The 18,075-nt window shown below is 39.4% G+C and overlaps 2 protein-coding genes and 1 pseudogene across 2 annotated transcripts in view; 2 read left to right on the top strand and 1 right to left on the bottom strand.

The window, feature by feature from the left end:
• The first annotated feature begins 272 nt into the window (after positions 1–272).
• Positions 273–3,293, top strand: LOC107745633 (uncharacterized; annotated as a pseudogene).
• Positions 3,294–5,164: 1,871 nt separating this feature from the next.
• On the bottom strand, positions 5,165–7,004 carry LOC107745630 (isotocin-neurophysin IT 1-like). Its single transcript, XM_016559553.1, has 4 exons — positions 6,945–7,004; positions 6,745–6,869; positions 6,465–6,666; positions 5,165–5,492 (listed from the first exon to the last, which is right to left on the bottom strand). Exons 2-4 carry the CDS (start codon positions 6,865–6,867, stop codon positions 5,353–5,355), a joined length of 465 nt encoding a protein of 154 aa, XP_016415039.1. The 5' UTR covers positions 6,868–6,869; positions 6,945–7,004; the 3' UTR covers positions 5,165–5,352.
• Positions 7,005–10,591: 3,587 nt separating this feature from the next.
• The window catches only part of dqx1 (DEAQ box RNA-dependent ATPase 1), a 20,741-nt gene continuing 13,257 nt past the window's right edge, over positions 10,592–18,075 (top strand). Inside the window, exons 1-4 of the mRNA XM_016559552.1 lie at positions 10,592–10,959; positions 12,992–13,345; positions 15,648–15,841; positions 15,920–16,301. Of these exons, the coding sequence (XP_016415038.1) occupies positions 13,049–13,345; positions 15,648–15,841; positions 15,920–16,301 (873 nt within the window). The 5' untranslated portion in view covers positions 10,592–10,959; positions 12,992–13,048. The remainder of the gene's footprint in view (positions 10,960–12,991; positions 13,346–15,647; positions 15,842–15,919; positions 16,302–18,075) is intronic.

Below are 18,075 nucleotides of genomic sequence, written 5' to 3'. Positions count from 1 at the left end.
ACAACACATGCATATACCAGATACATTTGTAACTGATTAATTATAGTCTAAATAAAGACAATGTCTTTATGTGTGTGTTTTATGTGTATTGTGAGCATTGGGGTAGTTCGCTGGCCATCAAACATTTGGTGCCAGGTACTGAGGATGACTGTCTCCCAGGACATTGGAATGTGTTTAAAGTCAGATGGGGGAGACGAGAGCGGTGAACTGTTTAGCATCTCCTTGATAGTGGGGGGGGGGCATTGGCAAATTAGCACCCATATAAATATAGAATGTGGGGCCATGTCTGTAATTTATTTGCAAATGTCAAAAGGCTAAAAGGGTCTCTAAGACATAAAGTGTAAACGATCATCAATGATCCTAAGCAGATGCGACAGCTGTACAGAAAGGTGGAATCCCAAAAGTGCCAGGCTGTATTGAGCTCACAGGAGTTATCACCCAGCTAATCTGGGAGGCTCGAGAAGGTGGCGGCGATCTAGCAGTGCTGTGGCTCGACCTTGCCAACGCTTATGGGTCAATCCCGCACAAAGTGATGGAAACCTCACTGATCCGACATTATGTTCCAGAGAAGATCAGGGACCTCGTTTTGAACTATTACAGCTGCTTTAACTTGAGAGTCCCGTCTGGATCAACAACATCCGCATTTCAGAGCCTGGAGTAGGGATGTAACGATTACCGGTTTGACCATAAATCATGATAAAAATTCCCCACGGTTAGTATTACCATTTCATCTTTTAATTATCATTAAACCGTATTAAATTACCGCGATTTGAACAACTCGCGATAAATAAATACTGTCCAGCATAAAGCACAGTCTCACGTGCGCACAGCACTGCAGAGTAGTTTCGTTTTGAGTGTAAACAGGGAGGAAAAGCTGGGAGGTTTTAAAAGAGTGCTAAGGGAATTATACAAATGAATATATTAATTAATTAATTATATAAATGTACCTCTGAAGGTTCTGACTGTCTTCAGGACAGACAGAATTTGCATGCCCTGCTGTAAATTTTGACCGGTTGATGAAAAACAAGCTTATGTGGATTCTACACATTTAAACAATTCAGATAAATCATCTAGAATTATTTATGGAGCAGATAAAATACATATAAACATTTATTAATCAGTTATCATTTTGATTTATATCTTTTCTTTATTTAAAGGCTGAAATGTGAGTTTTGCCTTATAATGAAACTTTTTCAAAGCTTTATTTGAACATTTACATATATTTCAACATGCTATTAAACTGTTGTCAGTCAAGTTGTCATTTAAAATCCGAACATCATTGGTAATGTTATTGTTTTAGTGATTATGCAAACAAAAAGTAATTTTATTTGTTGTTTGTTGATTTTTAAATATAAAACTTGGTGAAGTGATTTATCTGTCTGTACTTTTTTAACATCTCCAGCACATTTGAACAATACCGTGATAATACTGATAACCGTGATAATTTTGGTCACTATAATCGTGATAAGAAATTTTCATACCGTTACATCCCTAGGCTGGAGAAAGGAATAATCACAGGGTGCACTACCTCAGTGATCTTGTTCGCCTTAGCTATGAAAATGCTAGTTAAGTCAGCAGAGGTGGAATGCAGAGGCCCACTTACCCAGTCAGGTGTGCGACAGCCCCCGATGAGAGCGTTTATGGACGATCTGACGGTAACTACAACATCTGTACCAGGCTGCAGATGGATCCTCCAAGGCCTGGAATGCCTCATCAGTTGGGCCCGAATGGACTTCAAGCCAGCTAAGTCCCGATTCCTTGTGGTGAGGAAGGGAAACGTAACCGATAAGTTCTGTTTCTCCCTTGGAGGAGTGCAAATTCCATCAATCACAGAGAAGCCAGTTAAGAGCCTGGGCAAAGTCTTCAATAGCACACTTAAGGACACAGCCACACTTCGTGAAACTGGAAAAGAGTTGCACGCCTGGATTGCTATAGTGTACAAGTCAGGGCTGCCAGGGAAGTTCAAAGCCTGGATTTACCAGCATGGCATTCTGCTGCGACTCCTCTGGCCACTGCTGGTTTATGACGTCCCCTTAACCACTGTCGAGAGCTTTGAGAGGAAGATCAGCCACTCTCTACGTAGGTGGTTGGGTCTCCCTCGCAGTGTCACCAGCATAGCCTTATATGGAAGGAAGAACAAGCTATAAATCCCCTTCAGTAGCCTGTCGGAGTTTATGGTTTCCCGAGCAAGAGAGGTGCTGCTGTACAGAGAATCCACCGACACCAAAGTTTCCTCAGCTGTCATCGAGGTGAGGACGGGTAGAAAGTGGAGGGCCCAGGAGACAGTCAATCAGGCTGCGGCACAGTGTGCTGGTGGGGACAGTGGCGTCACGACGCGCAGGGCTTGGCTGTAAACATAAACCCCGATATGAAAAGCATCGGGGAAAGGACAGGCGTCAACTGGTCCAAGAAGAAATCCGAGCAGGGGTGGAGGAAAGGCGCATTAGTAGGATGGTGGAGATGCGACAACAAGTGGTGTGGACTCAATGGGAACAAGCGATGGACCGAAAGATCTCGTGGACTGAGTTGTAGAAAGCGGAGCCATACCGGATCCAGTTCCTTATCTAGTCAGTCTATGGTGTCCTCCCCAGTCCAACCAACCTCTTCTCCTGGGGCCTGAATGACACCCCTGCATGCCCCCTATGCCAAAAAAGAGGATCCCTGGAGCACATATTAAGCTCCTGCCCTAAGGCCCTGGGAAAGGGGCGTTATTGGTGGCACCACGATCAGGTGCTAAGGGTAATCGCTGGAACTATCAGCACAGGGATCTCTCTCAGCAAGCACTAGCAGCCAGCACAGCGGGCAAACGCATTTGTTAAGGCTGGAGAGAAACCACCAGGGAGCAGGAACTCAGCAGGTGGGCTCCTGGCAACAGCTCGAGACTGGCAGCTAAAGGTTTACCTGGGAAAGCAGCTCAAATTCCCAGAAACCATCGCCAAGACTAAACTTAGGCCTGATATGGTCCTACTCTCAGAATCATCAAGGCAGGTGGTTCTACTGGAATTATCTGTGCCCTGGGAAGACCGGATGAAAGAGGTGTTTGAACGGAAGAGGACCAAGTACGAGGAGTTGGCAGGCAAATGCCGTAACAGGGGATGGAAGACCCGCTGCCTCCCCACCAAGGTTGGCTGCCGGGGTTTGCCGGCCAGTCGTTATGCAGGGCCCTTAAGTACTTGGGCATCCGGGGACTGCACAAGAATAAATCCATCACGGATATCATGGATGCCGCTGTGAGGGCATCAAGATGGCTGTGGATCAAAAGGGGCGATCCGTGGACTATACAAGCTACCTAGACACAAGTCGGGACTGATCACCCCTGGCTGGGTCGCCTGGGCGAGGGTGTATGATGTTGAAAGACCCGAAACACCCGATGACCCCAGGTTACATCACTGATGATGTGCCTAGGGCGCACCTGGAAGGTGTGTGTCAAAACCAGAATGGTGTGGGCGGGAGTGGACACAAAAATCATGGGAGTGGGTGGGAGTAGGAAACAGTAGGAAACAGCCTCACGCAATGCTCTAGACGTGACTGATACCAAGTGGCCAAAAAGCATCTGTCCCTCCCTCCAAAAACAGTTTGAGGGTATGATTTCAGAACTGACTGGTGAGGATTTGCACTGTTTTTTGAGTGTGTGTAATGGTGTTTTTGACACCATCAGAAGCTGCTGATGAACTTGACCTCATCGCCGCAAATGGATGAGGTGGTATCTGTGTCCTGGTGAACTGAAGTCGTTTTCTTTTGTCCTTTTGAAACAAGACATCTGTACATGTGTTTTGTCAGGCTAAAGTGCAGTAATAAAGTTAACAAAGTTCACTTTGGAGCCGGACCTGCCTAGCAAGCTCGGTTTTTAGACCTCAACTCTAGACAGCTAGATAGAATATGAATGACGAGTTATGAATGAATGAAATGCCTTTGTCCGCTTGAGAAACGGTGTCTCTTCCGCGGCTCGGTAAGCTTTCAACTTTTTTTTTTTTTTTGTCTCGAGTAAGGCACTGTATGACATTCACGTTACATGATTTGACTGATTTTTACGTAGAAAGGGCGCACCGCATTAAAAGAAATGACATAAGCGGTTTTCATAACCACTGGTCAAATTAAAAAAACGAAACTAAAATTAAATCATCTTTGAGAGCAAGGGGGCCCCCTGGTGTTTCGGGGGCCCTACGCAGCTTGCGTACTTTGCGTATAGGGAGGATCGGCTCTGGTTTCAACCATCAATTGCATTTGGTGGTGGTGCGTGCAATGTCATTGGACAACATGCCAGAGCGTTTTTTCAGTGTGTGACAACCTGTATAAATTTGTTAAGAAAACAACAGTGGCTGCTCAGTACAATGGCAAAATGACTTCTTGATCAAAGTTGGACTGAAATCTGAAATGGATTTCAAATTCGTTGCTTTGATGGTACTTAAAATTCTCCTCCCCCTTGACCCCGCAAACAAGATCAAAGCAAATTATGGCCTAAAACTTGTGCATTGTGTGTGAGTGCATTCAGAATCTCAGTTGTGAGTTTGAAGCAGTGTCGGCACAATGCAATGATGAGCAACAAGCAAGTTCTTCCAAATGGAGAAAATATATGAGTAAAGGTCTCAAGCAGTTTGTAGCTGAAAGTTCCGTTGGACAGAGCAATGAAGCAGATGAGACAGAATGCAAAAAACTAAATATGCTTTGAAGCATGAGTCAATGAACACAGCAGCTCGTTGGTCCAAGCACAAGAAGATAGCAGCTCTTCTAAAAAGGTAGGATGTCTATCATTACGCTGTGTTTAAACGTTGTTAGTCTGTGTGTCTGGGTACTGTCAGGCAACTTTTGTGACACCTGTGTTGTGTTGCAGTTGCATATGGAGTGTTTTAGGGAGTGCTGCATTCAAAATCTCTCCTATCTGTGTGTATTGATAGTGTAAAGTTAAGTGCCCTAACATTTTCACGTGCCCTAAGTCATTTCGTCCTGCAGCCGGGCCCGTGTCTAGTGCAGGTCTACATCATTCATTTTTGGCAGGTAAATTGCACACCACTAAGTGCACCTTAGCAACTGCATTGCAACACCTTGGCAACACCTTTGCATGGACAAAAATCACTGACATTATCTGCTGAAAATGTACAGATCTACTAGTCTCTGGTTGAATGTGTGGGCGTGATGAAATGCACTTAAACAGAGGAATTCTCTCAGAGTTTAATAGCTGCACAAACGTACAGTCAAGCTATCATCAATACAGCACTACTAATATCCGCTTCTATGTATTAGCTATACAAATACCTAGCGGCTATACAAAGTTGGTTTACAAAAATTCGGTGATGAGTCATTGTGGTTGGTGAGCGGCTCCTCCTGAGATGATGTCACAATTCTGTGAGCATTTCATTGGTGGAGTCTGAAGGGGTGGGCGTGGTTTGACAGTTGCAGCAGCTTCAGCAGAAGATCTTGGCTACTGGCAGGTTGAGTGGTGGCTGGACCGTCAGCGTCCCCATCCGCACACGACTGATCCATACTGCAGCCCTCTGATTTACATACAAAATAATCAATTATATTTAGCTGAATACACATCAGGACAAGCAGAGTACAACAGTTTGGCTGCAGAAGTAAAATCCCATTAATTTTCTCTCTCTATATATATATATATTTATTGTTGTCTTATCACATAAATCATATCATTATTAACACAACTTATGAAATCTCTTGTTTTCTTTCTTCAAATTGTCATTTATGTCTACCACCCAGTTTTTCTCTTTTATCACCTCTAATCCCTATTAGCATCCCATCACAATAATTTTATGATTTCTTTGCATGATAATAATTTGACTAGCCATGATTACAAATCTAAATTTCAGCTCAAAAGTTATACTTAAGTGAAAGTACATACTGAGTGAAAAGTTTACTCAATTAAAAGTACAAGTATCAAGCCTAAAACATACTTGAGTGAAAGTAAAAAAGTTCAACTTTAAATTGTATTTAAGTATTAAAAACTAAGAAGTAACATAGCAAAATAAAAATGAGAGAAGAGATTCTTCTTTAATCATTTTGAATCATCTCAATGCAAAATGAATTAAACTGCACAAAATATTATGTCAGACAGACACAAGTTTTGGGAAGGAAAAGCACATTAGCTTTCTCAATATGCCTCTTTAGATTTTATTATCACAGAAATTTCCTTGATAAAAGTACATGCTTGATGGTCAAAAACAAACATCATTGGGTCTTGCATGTCAAGCACGCATGTTTGAGCTTCCATTTATTATATCTGATGTGCATGAGATGGTAGAAAACCATCTGCAAAAATGTAATTAATACTTTTCAAGTTAAAATTGTAAGGGGTAAAAGTATTGTTTTTCTTGAAAAAAGTAATCAAGTAAGACTACAAGTAGTCTGTTTAAATTGCACTTGAGTAAAGTACAAAATCCCCCAAAATATACTTTAGTAGAGTAATCGGGTATTTTACACCTCTGTCTATAATGTAAATGGGTAAAACTAACCTGAGTCACAGCAGACCCCAGGAGCAGCGCAGCGTCCTTCATAACCGCACGCTTTTCCAGACACTTCACATGGAGAAGGAAGAAAATCTTCCTCCAGACAGCGGAGTGTTTCTGGAGAGCCAACCAAGCAGCCGATACCTTCACCACAGCAGATACTGGGACCAAAACACCGACCATGATCGCCGGGACCACATGACAAACACTGTAGAGAAGGAGGAAATTAAAGCTCAATGTTCAATTTCAGGCCAAGAAGTTCTCATGAATGAATGAATGAACACACCTGTCGAGACGGCCAATCATGTATGGCTCGTTTGCCGCCGATGGGGCAGTTAGAGATATAACAGGCTGAACAAATGGACAGCAGACACAGCAGACCAACCACTGAGAGCAAACCTCCAGACATATCTGTGCCAGAGACACAATAGTAACACAACAGACTCTAAATATAACAATACTTTTAAGTAAAGATGCAGTACTTACTTTACCAAGGCTGAAATTGAGAGCTAGTGAAGCGATTTAGCTTTTAAGCAGCAATGTTCATTTGTACACTGTAAGAAGACTCTTTTATACCTCTTTGCTGCGTGATTTTATCACATTATTCCCTGTTAGCTACAATCAAGGAGCCTTAACCATCTAAATGATAATGATGTGACCTGATTAGGTCAGTGAACTGGTCATTATATTATCCAGTAACAGGGATGTGTGTCATTAACGGCCCGTGATCTGGCATAACATCAGACAGGTGAATGGCAGCCATAATTTAACACATGACTGTTTATTGTGAAAATTCACTCTTAAAAAATAAAGTTTCTGAAACTGAGGTTTTCACAGCGATGCCATAAAAGAAGCATTTTGGGTTCCCAAACAACCTTTCAGTGAACAGTTCTTTAAAAAAAGTTTTCTTATTGTGAAGAGCATTTTAATAATCTAAAGAACCCCTTTCCACTAAATAACCTTTTGTGGAATGGAAAGGTTCCATGGATGTTAAAGGTTCTTCATGGTACCATTAATTCTAATAAATAACCTTTCTTTTTAACAGTGTAGCTCTTTGACTTCATGCATTGGAACAGCATAAAGTTATATCTCACTTCTTAATGTGAAAAAAATAAAAAATGTGCCAAAGTGAGCAAAAATGTTGGTCATTGCTGAGTTTCAGTTATATAGAGCGTAATGTTAAAGTATGGTGTTCAGATTAGCCCCTAAACTATTACTCTTGCTGTGTTTTTTAGCTGACTGAAACCACTCCTTTTCGAGACAAATATGCTTTGGATATTTGAACGGTTGACTAACTAGTCAACAGTTGTTAGAATCCACTATCAAAGCTCGTAGTGTCTCAGATCGGATCCAGGTGTTCCCCATGGCTCGGTGCTCAGCCCTCTGCTGTTCATGCGAAACACCCTTGACTATGTCGCAGGCATCTGAACAACCATGTCATCAAAATTACTGATAAATGTTGAGTTCAGGAAGACTTCTGTGACACATTCATCCCTGCATGTGAAGCCTGTGACAACCATATGTTCTGCAATGTATCTGTTAGAGGAGGAGAAATTACAGTATATTAAGTGAGGAGAGAACTGACAATAAATAATTTGGCATGGTCTTAAATTCATTACATGTTCTGACATGTTCAGATGTAACTCGTGGCAGAGTAATGAGCCGCTTGACTCAAGGGAATAATGAGCGCTTAAGTGATTAGTCTGTAGTCACATGCTAATAAGAGAATTGTCACATTTAACACGTCCTTTCTGCTTTTTATTCATTCATCTCTGATTAACCTTTACTAGGTCACATATCCCATTGATTTAATCTAATTATAGAATTATTACCATGGGTCAACATAGGCAGCCACTGATGGAAAGTCACACTCTGCTTTTACCACACTTAATGAGTTGCAGTTATTATTGGTTCATTTGAACAGAGGAAATATAGCAGCTGAACATAGTTTGGACACAATGGGAACTTTCTGGTGTGATAAACTGTTTCATATTATTACACCAGACATTTTTTGCTAATGCTAATGAAATTGATCTCCAACAGGATTTGTCTTACTGTGTTTCTTGTGGACACAGTAACAAGCTTTACAGTTTACAAACACATATTTCTTTAAAATAAGTACAATCAGTTTTAATACAAAACGTACTTAATACTATTTAGATTCATTACTAAATAAATTAATACTAGTATGATTAATTAATAAATGCAAATAAATTGCATTGCAATATGTGTGTTGTTTGTGTTAAACAGCTGTAATTTTGTCATTGTAAATTGAAAAGGCATCAATGTCTGAAAGTCGATTCTTTCTGTGGCAACATTTTATAATTTTCCTTTTGCGCTCATGCAATCAGCTGCAATCTGCTGTACATGAGACTGATCACACTGGATCTACAGGAAAAGGACAGTGTCAACACTGATGGACTGATTAGACCAGTGGACACAAAACTCGGTCCTGGAGGGCCGGTGTACTGCAGAGTTTAGCTCCAACTTGCCTCAACACACCTGCCTGGAAGTTTCAAGTATACCTAGTAAGACCTTGATTAGCTGGTTCAGGTGTGTTTTATTAGGCTTGGAGTAGGGCTGCACGATTATGACAAAAATCATAATTGTCGATTATTCCCTTGAAATTGTAATTGCGATTATTAATTACGATTATCACAATTTACATTGAATGATGTTATATTATTGTTTGAAGCAACCGCATGCCATACTTTCAGATGAAAATAAACAAGCTGAAAACGCTCAAACTGAAAAACCTTTATTGCATTTCTATAGTATTAAGCCTCAAATGGCATCTTTTCATTGGATTGGTTTCTTCTTTAAATAAAAAAAGGTAAAATATGCATGGTATTATAATGTCATATTAAAATTAAAACAATGGAAAAACCCTTAAGATAATTTAAAAAACAGATCTTAAGCACACAGAATAACATACGTGGACTTTGAACGATTACTTAATTGTGACATCCGTAATTGTAATCGCGATTAGAAATTCGATTAATTGTGCAGCCCTTAGGGCTGCACGATTATGACAAAAATCATAATTGTCGATTATTCCCTTGAAATTGTAATTGCGATTATTAATTACGATTATCACAATTTACATTGAATGATGTTATATTATTGTTTGAAGCAACCGCATGCCATACTTTCAGATGAAAATAAACAAGCTGAAAACGCTCAAACTGAAAAACCTTTATTGCATTTCTATAGTATTAAGCCTCAAATGGCATCTTTTCATTGGATTGGTTTCTTCTTTAAATAAAAAAAGGTAAAATATGCATGGTATTATAATGTCATATTAAAATTAAAACAATGGAAAAACCCTTAAGATAATTTAAAAAACAGATCTTAAGCACACAGAATAACATACGTGGACTTTGAACGATTACTTAATTGTGACATCCGTAATTGTAATCTCGATTAGAAATTCGATTAATTGTGCAGCCCTAGCTTGGAGCTAAACTCTGCAGGACACCGGCCCTCGGGGACTGAGTTTGGTGTCCCCTGGTATTAGACACAAGGTGTAATTACAGTAGCCATCAGTAGTATTCTTCTTTTTCTTCTTCTTTATACATATACGAAAAATTTGATCATAGAAAACAAACGAATTAATAAGCTATAATAAGAAATTATATATATTATTTTAAAATAATAATAAAAAGAATAAATTCTAAATGTTTGGATCATTGATTATGAATAAAATATTTAAACAAAACAAGAAATCTGAAGATATATTCCTTAAACTAGAGTCCAACACATCAAATTCTTACGCAAAATAGTGTGAGTTTGGGACAATCTGTTTAGAAGTAGCTAATCATTGATCTATAATAGAGATCAGTGGAAGTAATCAATATTTTTGATCAGGTCTGGTGACGCTAGTGGTGCAGAAATGAGATAACTGACCTTTAATACTTAATGTTTTTATTATATATATTTATTTTTTATTTTTATTTTATTTTTTTATTTTTTTACGATTGCACATGCATTCATTTATTTTGTCACTTTGTCGGTCTCCACCCTTCTCTTCTTTATTATCTGGTTCAGGTTTCAGCTCCACCTGCCCGGTGAGCGCGAGGCTGTGTCTCGACACCTCTTAAGTTCCCTGTCTAGTACACAAAATGGAGTGGGAGCGTCAAAGGCGCGTGCAGTAATCCCGTGCTGTCTCTGCAGGCAGCGGAGCGGGATTTAAGCCGCGGCCCGTGAGGTGAGTCACGGTGAGCTTCATCATGGCGGCCGAGTTTCTCTCTCTGGCGATGAAATACCGTCAACAGTCATGAATAAGCTCATAATATTGCACTAAAACGGCTTCAGATCGATTTTAAAGCAGTTCGCTTTCAGGCTCATTCTTCTCTGAAGGACGTTATATTATATTTCGTGTCATCGTGAGTCTTGATGGATGTACATTAACGCGGTGACTCTCCGCGTTATTTCTCTCATTTCCATCATTTGGTTTCTCATCGGATTGGTTTGACGGATCTGAGGTGATAATGTGCTTCAGGTAAATGTCGTTTTCCTCTCGTTCTCGGTGGGTTTGCGCCGTTTTTGTCCTGTTTGTTCGGCGTGTTGTCGTCTGATCTATTGACAGTCAGCTGATACACGGTCATTATGCAGATTTAAAGGAAACGCGTCTAAATGCATTACATGTAAAACATTACACAGTTACAGTACATTTCATTAAATATAAGCACACTGTTATAGCATACTATATAGACCAATCCTAGTGTTATATCAGTGATTATTATGGCTGTTTACGAATCAAAAACATACTTTCCGTCTGTTAGTGCTTTATTATTCAATACAACTAGGATCAGGGTGTGTTGATGTTTGTGTAAATATTATACAGTGCTGATATGTTTAGTTTTAGTGATGATTTTGCCCTGTTGTTTGTGTTCTTTTGTTGTTGCCCAGCACTCATATTCTCACACACAAGCCAGCCTGCTACTACACATGCACTTATTTACAAAATATTCAGGATTTTATGAACAAAAATCAGTCACGTTTTGGCACATCAGAGACAGAGCGCACAGAAGCTCCATGTGTTCAGGGTTAACAATAAAATAAAATAAAACATTTTTGCTACTTGAAATAAAATAAACTTTAACAGAAATAAAATAAATATGAAAAACTAAACCTATATATTAAACCTATTTATTATTTTTAATCTTTATTTCAGCTACCAAAGCAGCATTTCTCGTTTTCTTTGATGTACTAACTTGATGTACTAAAATAACTAAAACGTAAATAAAAATATATATATATTATAGACATGAAAAAAGGCTAATAAAAATGTCAAAGCACCCAACAAAAATACCTAAACTAAAACTAAAATAAAAACAGAAAACATAAAAAAATATAATTTAATTCAAAATATAAATAAAAATGGTTGTGTTTCTTTGATGGACTTACAGGAACCTCCTGAATCTCTCCTTCACTTTGCCTGTGTTTTGTTTGTGGCGTGTCACCTGATCAGTCCCTCCCAAACACACTTTTTAGAGTAACCAAATGCATCAGTGTTTAAACATCACAGGTAATGCTGACGAGTCTCTTCGTATCTTGTATCTTATGTTGTAGCATTTTATCATAATTTAATTTACATTATCATTCTACTGCATGTCTTATCAGACACCGTCTGACTAACCCGACTCGGGAGACGCTCGCATATTGAGTAAGTGGCGGTTATGATAGTTTGAAGAGTGTGATGGTGACACATTTACGCAACACTGAGGGAAACAGGATAGTGTTGTGCATTGTAGTGTCCTTTACATAATGCAGTGAAGGCTGTATGTTGCAGTGCATTTGCTGGAAGCATGTGCTGGATTCCTGACGTGTAGAATTACTGAGAGCTTCAGCGGCTGCTCTTCACTGGCTTCATTCGCAAGAAAGAGTAGTTCAGCTGTTCCTTAGTCTTACAGAAATGGTATGGAAGCTTGTTTCCGCAACAAGATATAAAATAAACAGGTAATTGTGACCTTTATCTCACAATAAAAAATAAAATCAGAATTGTGAGGAAAAAAGTCTTAATTGTGAGACATATACTTAAAATTGTCAGGAAAAAAAAACAGAATTGCATGAAAAAACTCTTTTGTGAGAAAGAAGCTCAGAATTGTGAAAAAAGGCTCAATTGTGGGGAAAAGCTCAGAATTGTGAGAAAAAAAACTCTGAATTGAGACAAAACTGAATTGTGAGATATAAACTCTGAATTGTGAGATACAAACTCTGAATTGTGAGATACAAACTCAGAATTGTGAGATACAAACTCAGAATTGCGAGGAAAAAAACTAAAAGAAAAAACAAAACCCTCTGAATTGAACAAATTAGTTGCTTGGAACAAATCATTACTGTTTTAACCAGCTGAATGTCATTAATGAATAGATATACATTATTATTATTATTATTATTATAATGAATGAACTGTTTTATATTAATTGGCATGTTTGATCAATATCATTATATTGTAGTACCTCCAAATCTTAAATATTTGGTTACATGCATGATATCAAATGAAACTCTTATTGATTTCTTATGCGCAGGTAGTTTTCATTTGCGGTGTTCCCCAGGGCTCTGTTAGTGGCCCGACCGCATTCAGCATGTCCTCCACGGCCGTCCCTAAACCTTCACCTACGCTCTCAGTCCTGGACAATCTCTCCATATCGTCTCTGCTGTCTGGAGACCTGGAGGTGGATGGCGAGAGAGCAGACGAGGATCTGGGCGATCTGGAAGTGAACCCCTACGATGGGCTGCCGTATTCCTCACGCTACTATAGTCTGCTGGAGGAGCGGAAGCAGCTCCCCGTGTGGAGTCTGAAGCTCAGTCTGCTGGAGCACATGGAGTCGCACAGCATGATCGTCCTGAGTGCAGACGGAGGAACGGGGAAAAGCACGCAGGTCTTTATGTACATCACAAACACTCACTGCTTCATGCTCCTGATCTGTTGATAGTTCCCGGGTGTCACAGCATGTCCAGTTTCTCAAAACTGTAATGTGAAGTTCAACATTCATTTGCAATGACCTCTAAATATGATAGTTACAGTATTTTACTTCAAAGCTACATTACTGAAGGCATTATTATCTAATTATATTGTTGATGAAGATACACCTATCCAGGCCAACTATTAATGAACCTACAATTATTCAGTGAAAAGACCAGCTCTATGAACGGCATCTGTGTCATGCTGTTGAACACCACTGAAAAATAACTCGTCCCTCAGTCTGTAAAAGCAAAGAAATTGCCGTAATTAAGCGATAAAGCACATGAGGCCTGTAGTCACGGCTAAAGGTTGCTGTTAGGCACAACACAGCAGTGCAGTGACAGTTTTATTACTGTTATAACTCAGTTACTACATTATAAAATATGAAGGATCGTGTGGCACTGAAGACACGAGTAATGGCAGCTGAAAATTCACGTTTGCATCACAGAAATAAATTATATTTTAAAATATATTACAATAGAAAACAGTTATTTTAAATTGTAATGATAATTCACAATACTACTGTTTTTACTGCAATTTTGATTAAATAAATGCAGCCTTGGTGAGCAAAAGGTACTTTTTTTTTAGAAAGATTAAATCGTTACATCAGTAACACAAATTCATCAGTCTCGATCAGTAGTGCCACTGCTAAAGGACACTTATTAATTTTAGGCAATTTACAGCTCAACTAATAAATTTGAGCTTTTTGTAGGAAAGAATTAGCAAGCTATTCAACCCCTTAGCATTCCTGTAAAATTTGCCTAAAATGCATAAAACACCGCGGGTGGTACAGTGGAACGCTAACACCGTGTCCTAACTACATGCGACGCGACAAGATTCCAGCGACACGCAATTTGGGTGTCCACACCAGATGCGACGCGACAGAATCAATCAAATATCACAGCCAATCAGAAGCTCTGTGGAAGCGCACTGCTCTTGCAACGAAATGGATACGTTTATAATCTAATTAATAAATATTAAACCTTTTTAACACCATTAAATGTACATACTGAGTGACTGATACTATCTTTGTCATGGAATACACTCATTGGTTCGCAGTGAGTCCACAGTTTTAACGGACATCTTTGCTTTAATTTATTTTCAAGATCTGAGCTAAACTATCTATTGTTGCTTTCAGTATGGCTATAAGGTCACAAAAAAAATTATATTTAAACTCATATTAGAGAAGTTTAACTTTGAATAAAGCACATAATCACCTGAGATTATCTACTGTCATATAGTTTGATTGTTGATGTTCCAGCCGCGATGTCGCGGAAATAGAAACAGTTTAGAAATTTCGTGTGTCGCCGTCGCGGCTAGTTAGGACAAAAACACCAGTTAACATGGAAAGGATATCTTTTATCGCGTGTCGCGGCGTCGCGTCGCGTGTAGTTAGGACACGGTGTAACAGGTTAACACAAATACAGGCTGCATGTTTCTGCTTATAAACCCTCCAGTATGGTTGACCTGCAGGCGTCCATTGTCATTGTTTACTGTCAGCACGACTCATATGGTCTTCTGTGGTGATGATGGACAGTATGTCACAGATGCTGCCAGAAGAGCATGTATTACACCCAGAAAATTCCTTTAGGATCAGAACTGGAAACCAGAAAGCTGCAGGCTCAATTCCTGCAAAGGATCAATTGAGTTCTATTCTGTTCTATGCTGTTCCATTCCATTCCATTCTGTCTTGTCCCATCCCATTCCCTTCAATTATATTCTGACCTGTTCTATTCTGTTCTATTCCATTCCATTCTGTTCAATTCCATTGTATTCTGTTTTGTTGTGTTCTATTCTTTCTTCCCGTCCCCCCCCCCCATTTTGTTCTATTCCATTCTGTTCTGTTCTATTCTATTATATGCCATTTTATTTTGTTATTCATTCCATTCTTTTACATTTTATTCTATTCCATTGTCTTCTGTTCTATTGTATTCAGTTCAGTTGCTTTTTCTATTCCATTCTGTTCTATACTATTCTATTCTATTATTTTCTATTCTATTCTGTTCCATTTCATTGTATTTGATTCTTGCTCATGAATCACTCATGTCTTGCACTCATGAGTTATGCAGTCTTAATTCATCTGCATCTACATTCTGCATATTCTATTCTATTCTATTCCAATGTGTCATATTCTATTCTATTTTATTCTGTTCTATTCTGCTCTGCTCTACCCTGATCTCTCATGTGTCTCTCTCTGCTCTGTTTATATGTGTGTGTAGGTTCCTCAGTGGTGTGTGGAGTTCGCTCTGTCTCATGAGTTCTCTCAGGGTCTGGTGTGCTGCTCTCAGCCATACGCGGCGGCCGCCTGCAGTCTGGCGCTCAGAGTGGCTGATGAGATGGACTTGAGTCTGGGGTTGGAGGTGGGCTACAGGGTCCCACACGAGGACGGCTGCACGCCGGACACCATACTGCGGTACGAAGCCACACTCCCTACTCTCAGCCCCTGCTCCTGCGCTGTTTTAATGCTGTAGTAACGTTTTCCTCTCTGCAGGTTTGTCACAGACTCTCTCCTGCTGGAGGAAATGATGTCAGACCCTCTGCTGCGCCAGTACGGGGTTCTGGTCATTGATGAGGCTCAGGAGCGCACAGTGGCGACGGATGTGCTGCTGGGGCTGCTATGTGATGTGTGCCGCCAGCGCGCTGAGCTCAGGGTGGTGGTGCTCACCGCACCTGCAGTTGCTCATACCTTCGCCAGCTTCCTGGGAGAGAGTGTTCCTCACCTCAGTGTTCCTTCGCAAACCAACACCACCGAAATACTGTACCGAGAGCTGCCGGCAGGACGTGACCTGGCCACAGCTTCCTGTCACATGATCCTGGACCTACACCGCAGGGGAGAGGAAGGAGACATACTGGTGTTCCTCCCTAGTGTGCAGGTATGAGTCTCATTTCACACTCGAGTCACGCCGCTTCTGAAGCGCATTGAGTCAGTAAGAGGATCTGATCCTTTATCTGCTGAGAGTCCTGCTTCTTATTGAGATTATTCACACACTTCAACAATGAACTAACTCGCCCTCAGGTTACACAAAATAATATGAGATTTTGCATGGAACACAAAAGATGATATTTAGCAAAATGCCAGGAAAGAGAAAGTAGATTTATAAAGTCAAGTTCCAAAAAGGACTAAAAAGAAGTTGTGAATGCAATGAGAAGTGTTTTGTAGGTTCAACACAACCTGTATTTCTACGGATATAAACAGAGTTTTGTTTCATATTTACAGTATATATTTTGGTAACACTTTATTTTAAGGTGTCCTTGTTACACATGTTGCATGTACTTACTATTATAACAACAATTAATTATGCATAATTACATGCAAGCAACCCTAAACCAAACCCTAATCCTAAACCTAACCATATAGTAAGTACATGTAGTTAATTAATATTACTCGGTACTTAAATGCATTATTACACTGTAACAAGGACACCTTAAAATAGTGTAATCTATATTTTACAGACTGTGTAGTACTTTTAGTACATTTTGTCTGTATAGTATATATTTCTTCTTTAAGTTTTAACTTTATTATAGCTCTTTTAAATTTTTCCTCACTTGTTTGAGACTCATCCTGCTCTTTAATCTCTCTCATGTAAATAATGCAAAGCCACATGTGTCTATGAATGAATCACTCGAGACTGACACATCAAACCCACACACACACACACACACACACAAACACACACACAGAGGAAAGTCTTTATTTGTGGAAAGTAGCTGACTAGTGTGTTGTTTCCCTGCACAGATCTCTTCAGTATAAACACACACACACACCGCCTCCCCTTTTGTCAACAGCGTCACACCCTCATTCAGTCCTTTGAGCAAACTGACTTCATTCTGCTGGAAAAACTCAGTTTCACACCATCAGAAAGAGAGTGTGACTTAACAGAGATCATGTGTGTCTCTGAGAGTAAAATACACCTGTGCTGTTCACTTTAAACAACTTGTGTAATGTGGATTTACTGTTGAAAACCGAATTTTACATCCTAATGCAAAATGTACTTTTGCATGCTGCGTTATCCACAAAATTAAACCATTACAGGGGACAAATGTTTGCTTTCAGATCCTCATATTTGAGAAATAAACTGTGCATATTTACTTAAATATTATTTAAGTAGATATTTATATTTAAATATACAGAAAATCCTGTAATTAATCAGCTCTCCTGTTGCTTTGAGTTTGTTCCAGGACTGTAGCTTCATTCATGAGGCACTGTTTTATATTTACCATATAGTATTTGTTAATATACATATATATATATATATATACAGGGATTGAAATGAACTTTTCCACTCACCAGCCAATTTGGCTACTAAATTTTTAAGTTACCGGCCATTCATAACTTCTACTAGCCAAAAAAAAAGACAGAAATAAACCAACAGTTTGAGTCCGTCTACACTGGGCATGACAAAGCGACCGTTGCTAATCATATTGTGTCAGTAAAGGGTTGTGCCCTATTGACAAAAAATAATATCTCTATTTTCTGGGTTTTTAACGATAAAGATAATTAGACGATATTTTGCTGAGTGTGTTATTGTGCTGATATCTTAAGGACTACCGTGGACAGCTGACTCCTAAAGTTTTTGATATTCTTCATATTCTGTGTGGTCAGTACACAGCAGTGATAGAAATTAATCTTTTCCAATAAGTTTAAAT

This window comes from Sinocyclocheilus rhinocerous, unplaced genomic scaffold (genome assembly GCF_001515625.1).
Source record: "Sinocyclocheilus rhinocerous isolate Xijiao unplaced genomic scaffold, SAMN03320098_v1.1 scaffold1489, whole genome shotgun sequence".
In the NCBI taxonomy this organism is placed as follows: domain Eukaryota; kingdom Metazoa; phylum Chordata; class Actinopteri; order Cypriniformes; family Cyprinidae; genus Sinocyclocheilus; species Sinocyclocheilus rhinocerous.
Note: the sequence above shows the minus strand (reverse complement) of the source record. Positions and strands in the feature narration are given on the sequence as shown.

What these genes read in the sequence shown, in the direction of transcription:
- LOC107745630 (XM_016559553.1), bottom strand. Translation starts at nt 6,867, where the DNA reads ATGTCTGGAGGTTTGCTCTCAGTGGTTGGTCTGCTGTGTCTGCTGTCC. An exon ending in ATGATTGGCCGTCTCGACAG is followed by an intron (nt 6,667 to 6,744) that starts GTGTGTTCATTC and finishes CCTTCTCTACAG; the next exon opens with TGTTTGTCATGTGGTCCCGG. An exon ending in TGGGGTCTGCTGTGACTCAG is followed by an intron (nt 5,493 to 6,464) that starts GTTAGTTTTACC and finishes TATGTAAATCAG; the next exon opens with AGGGCTGCAGTATGGATCAG.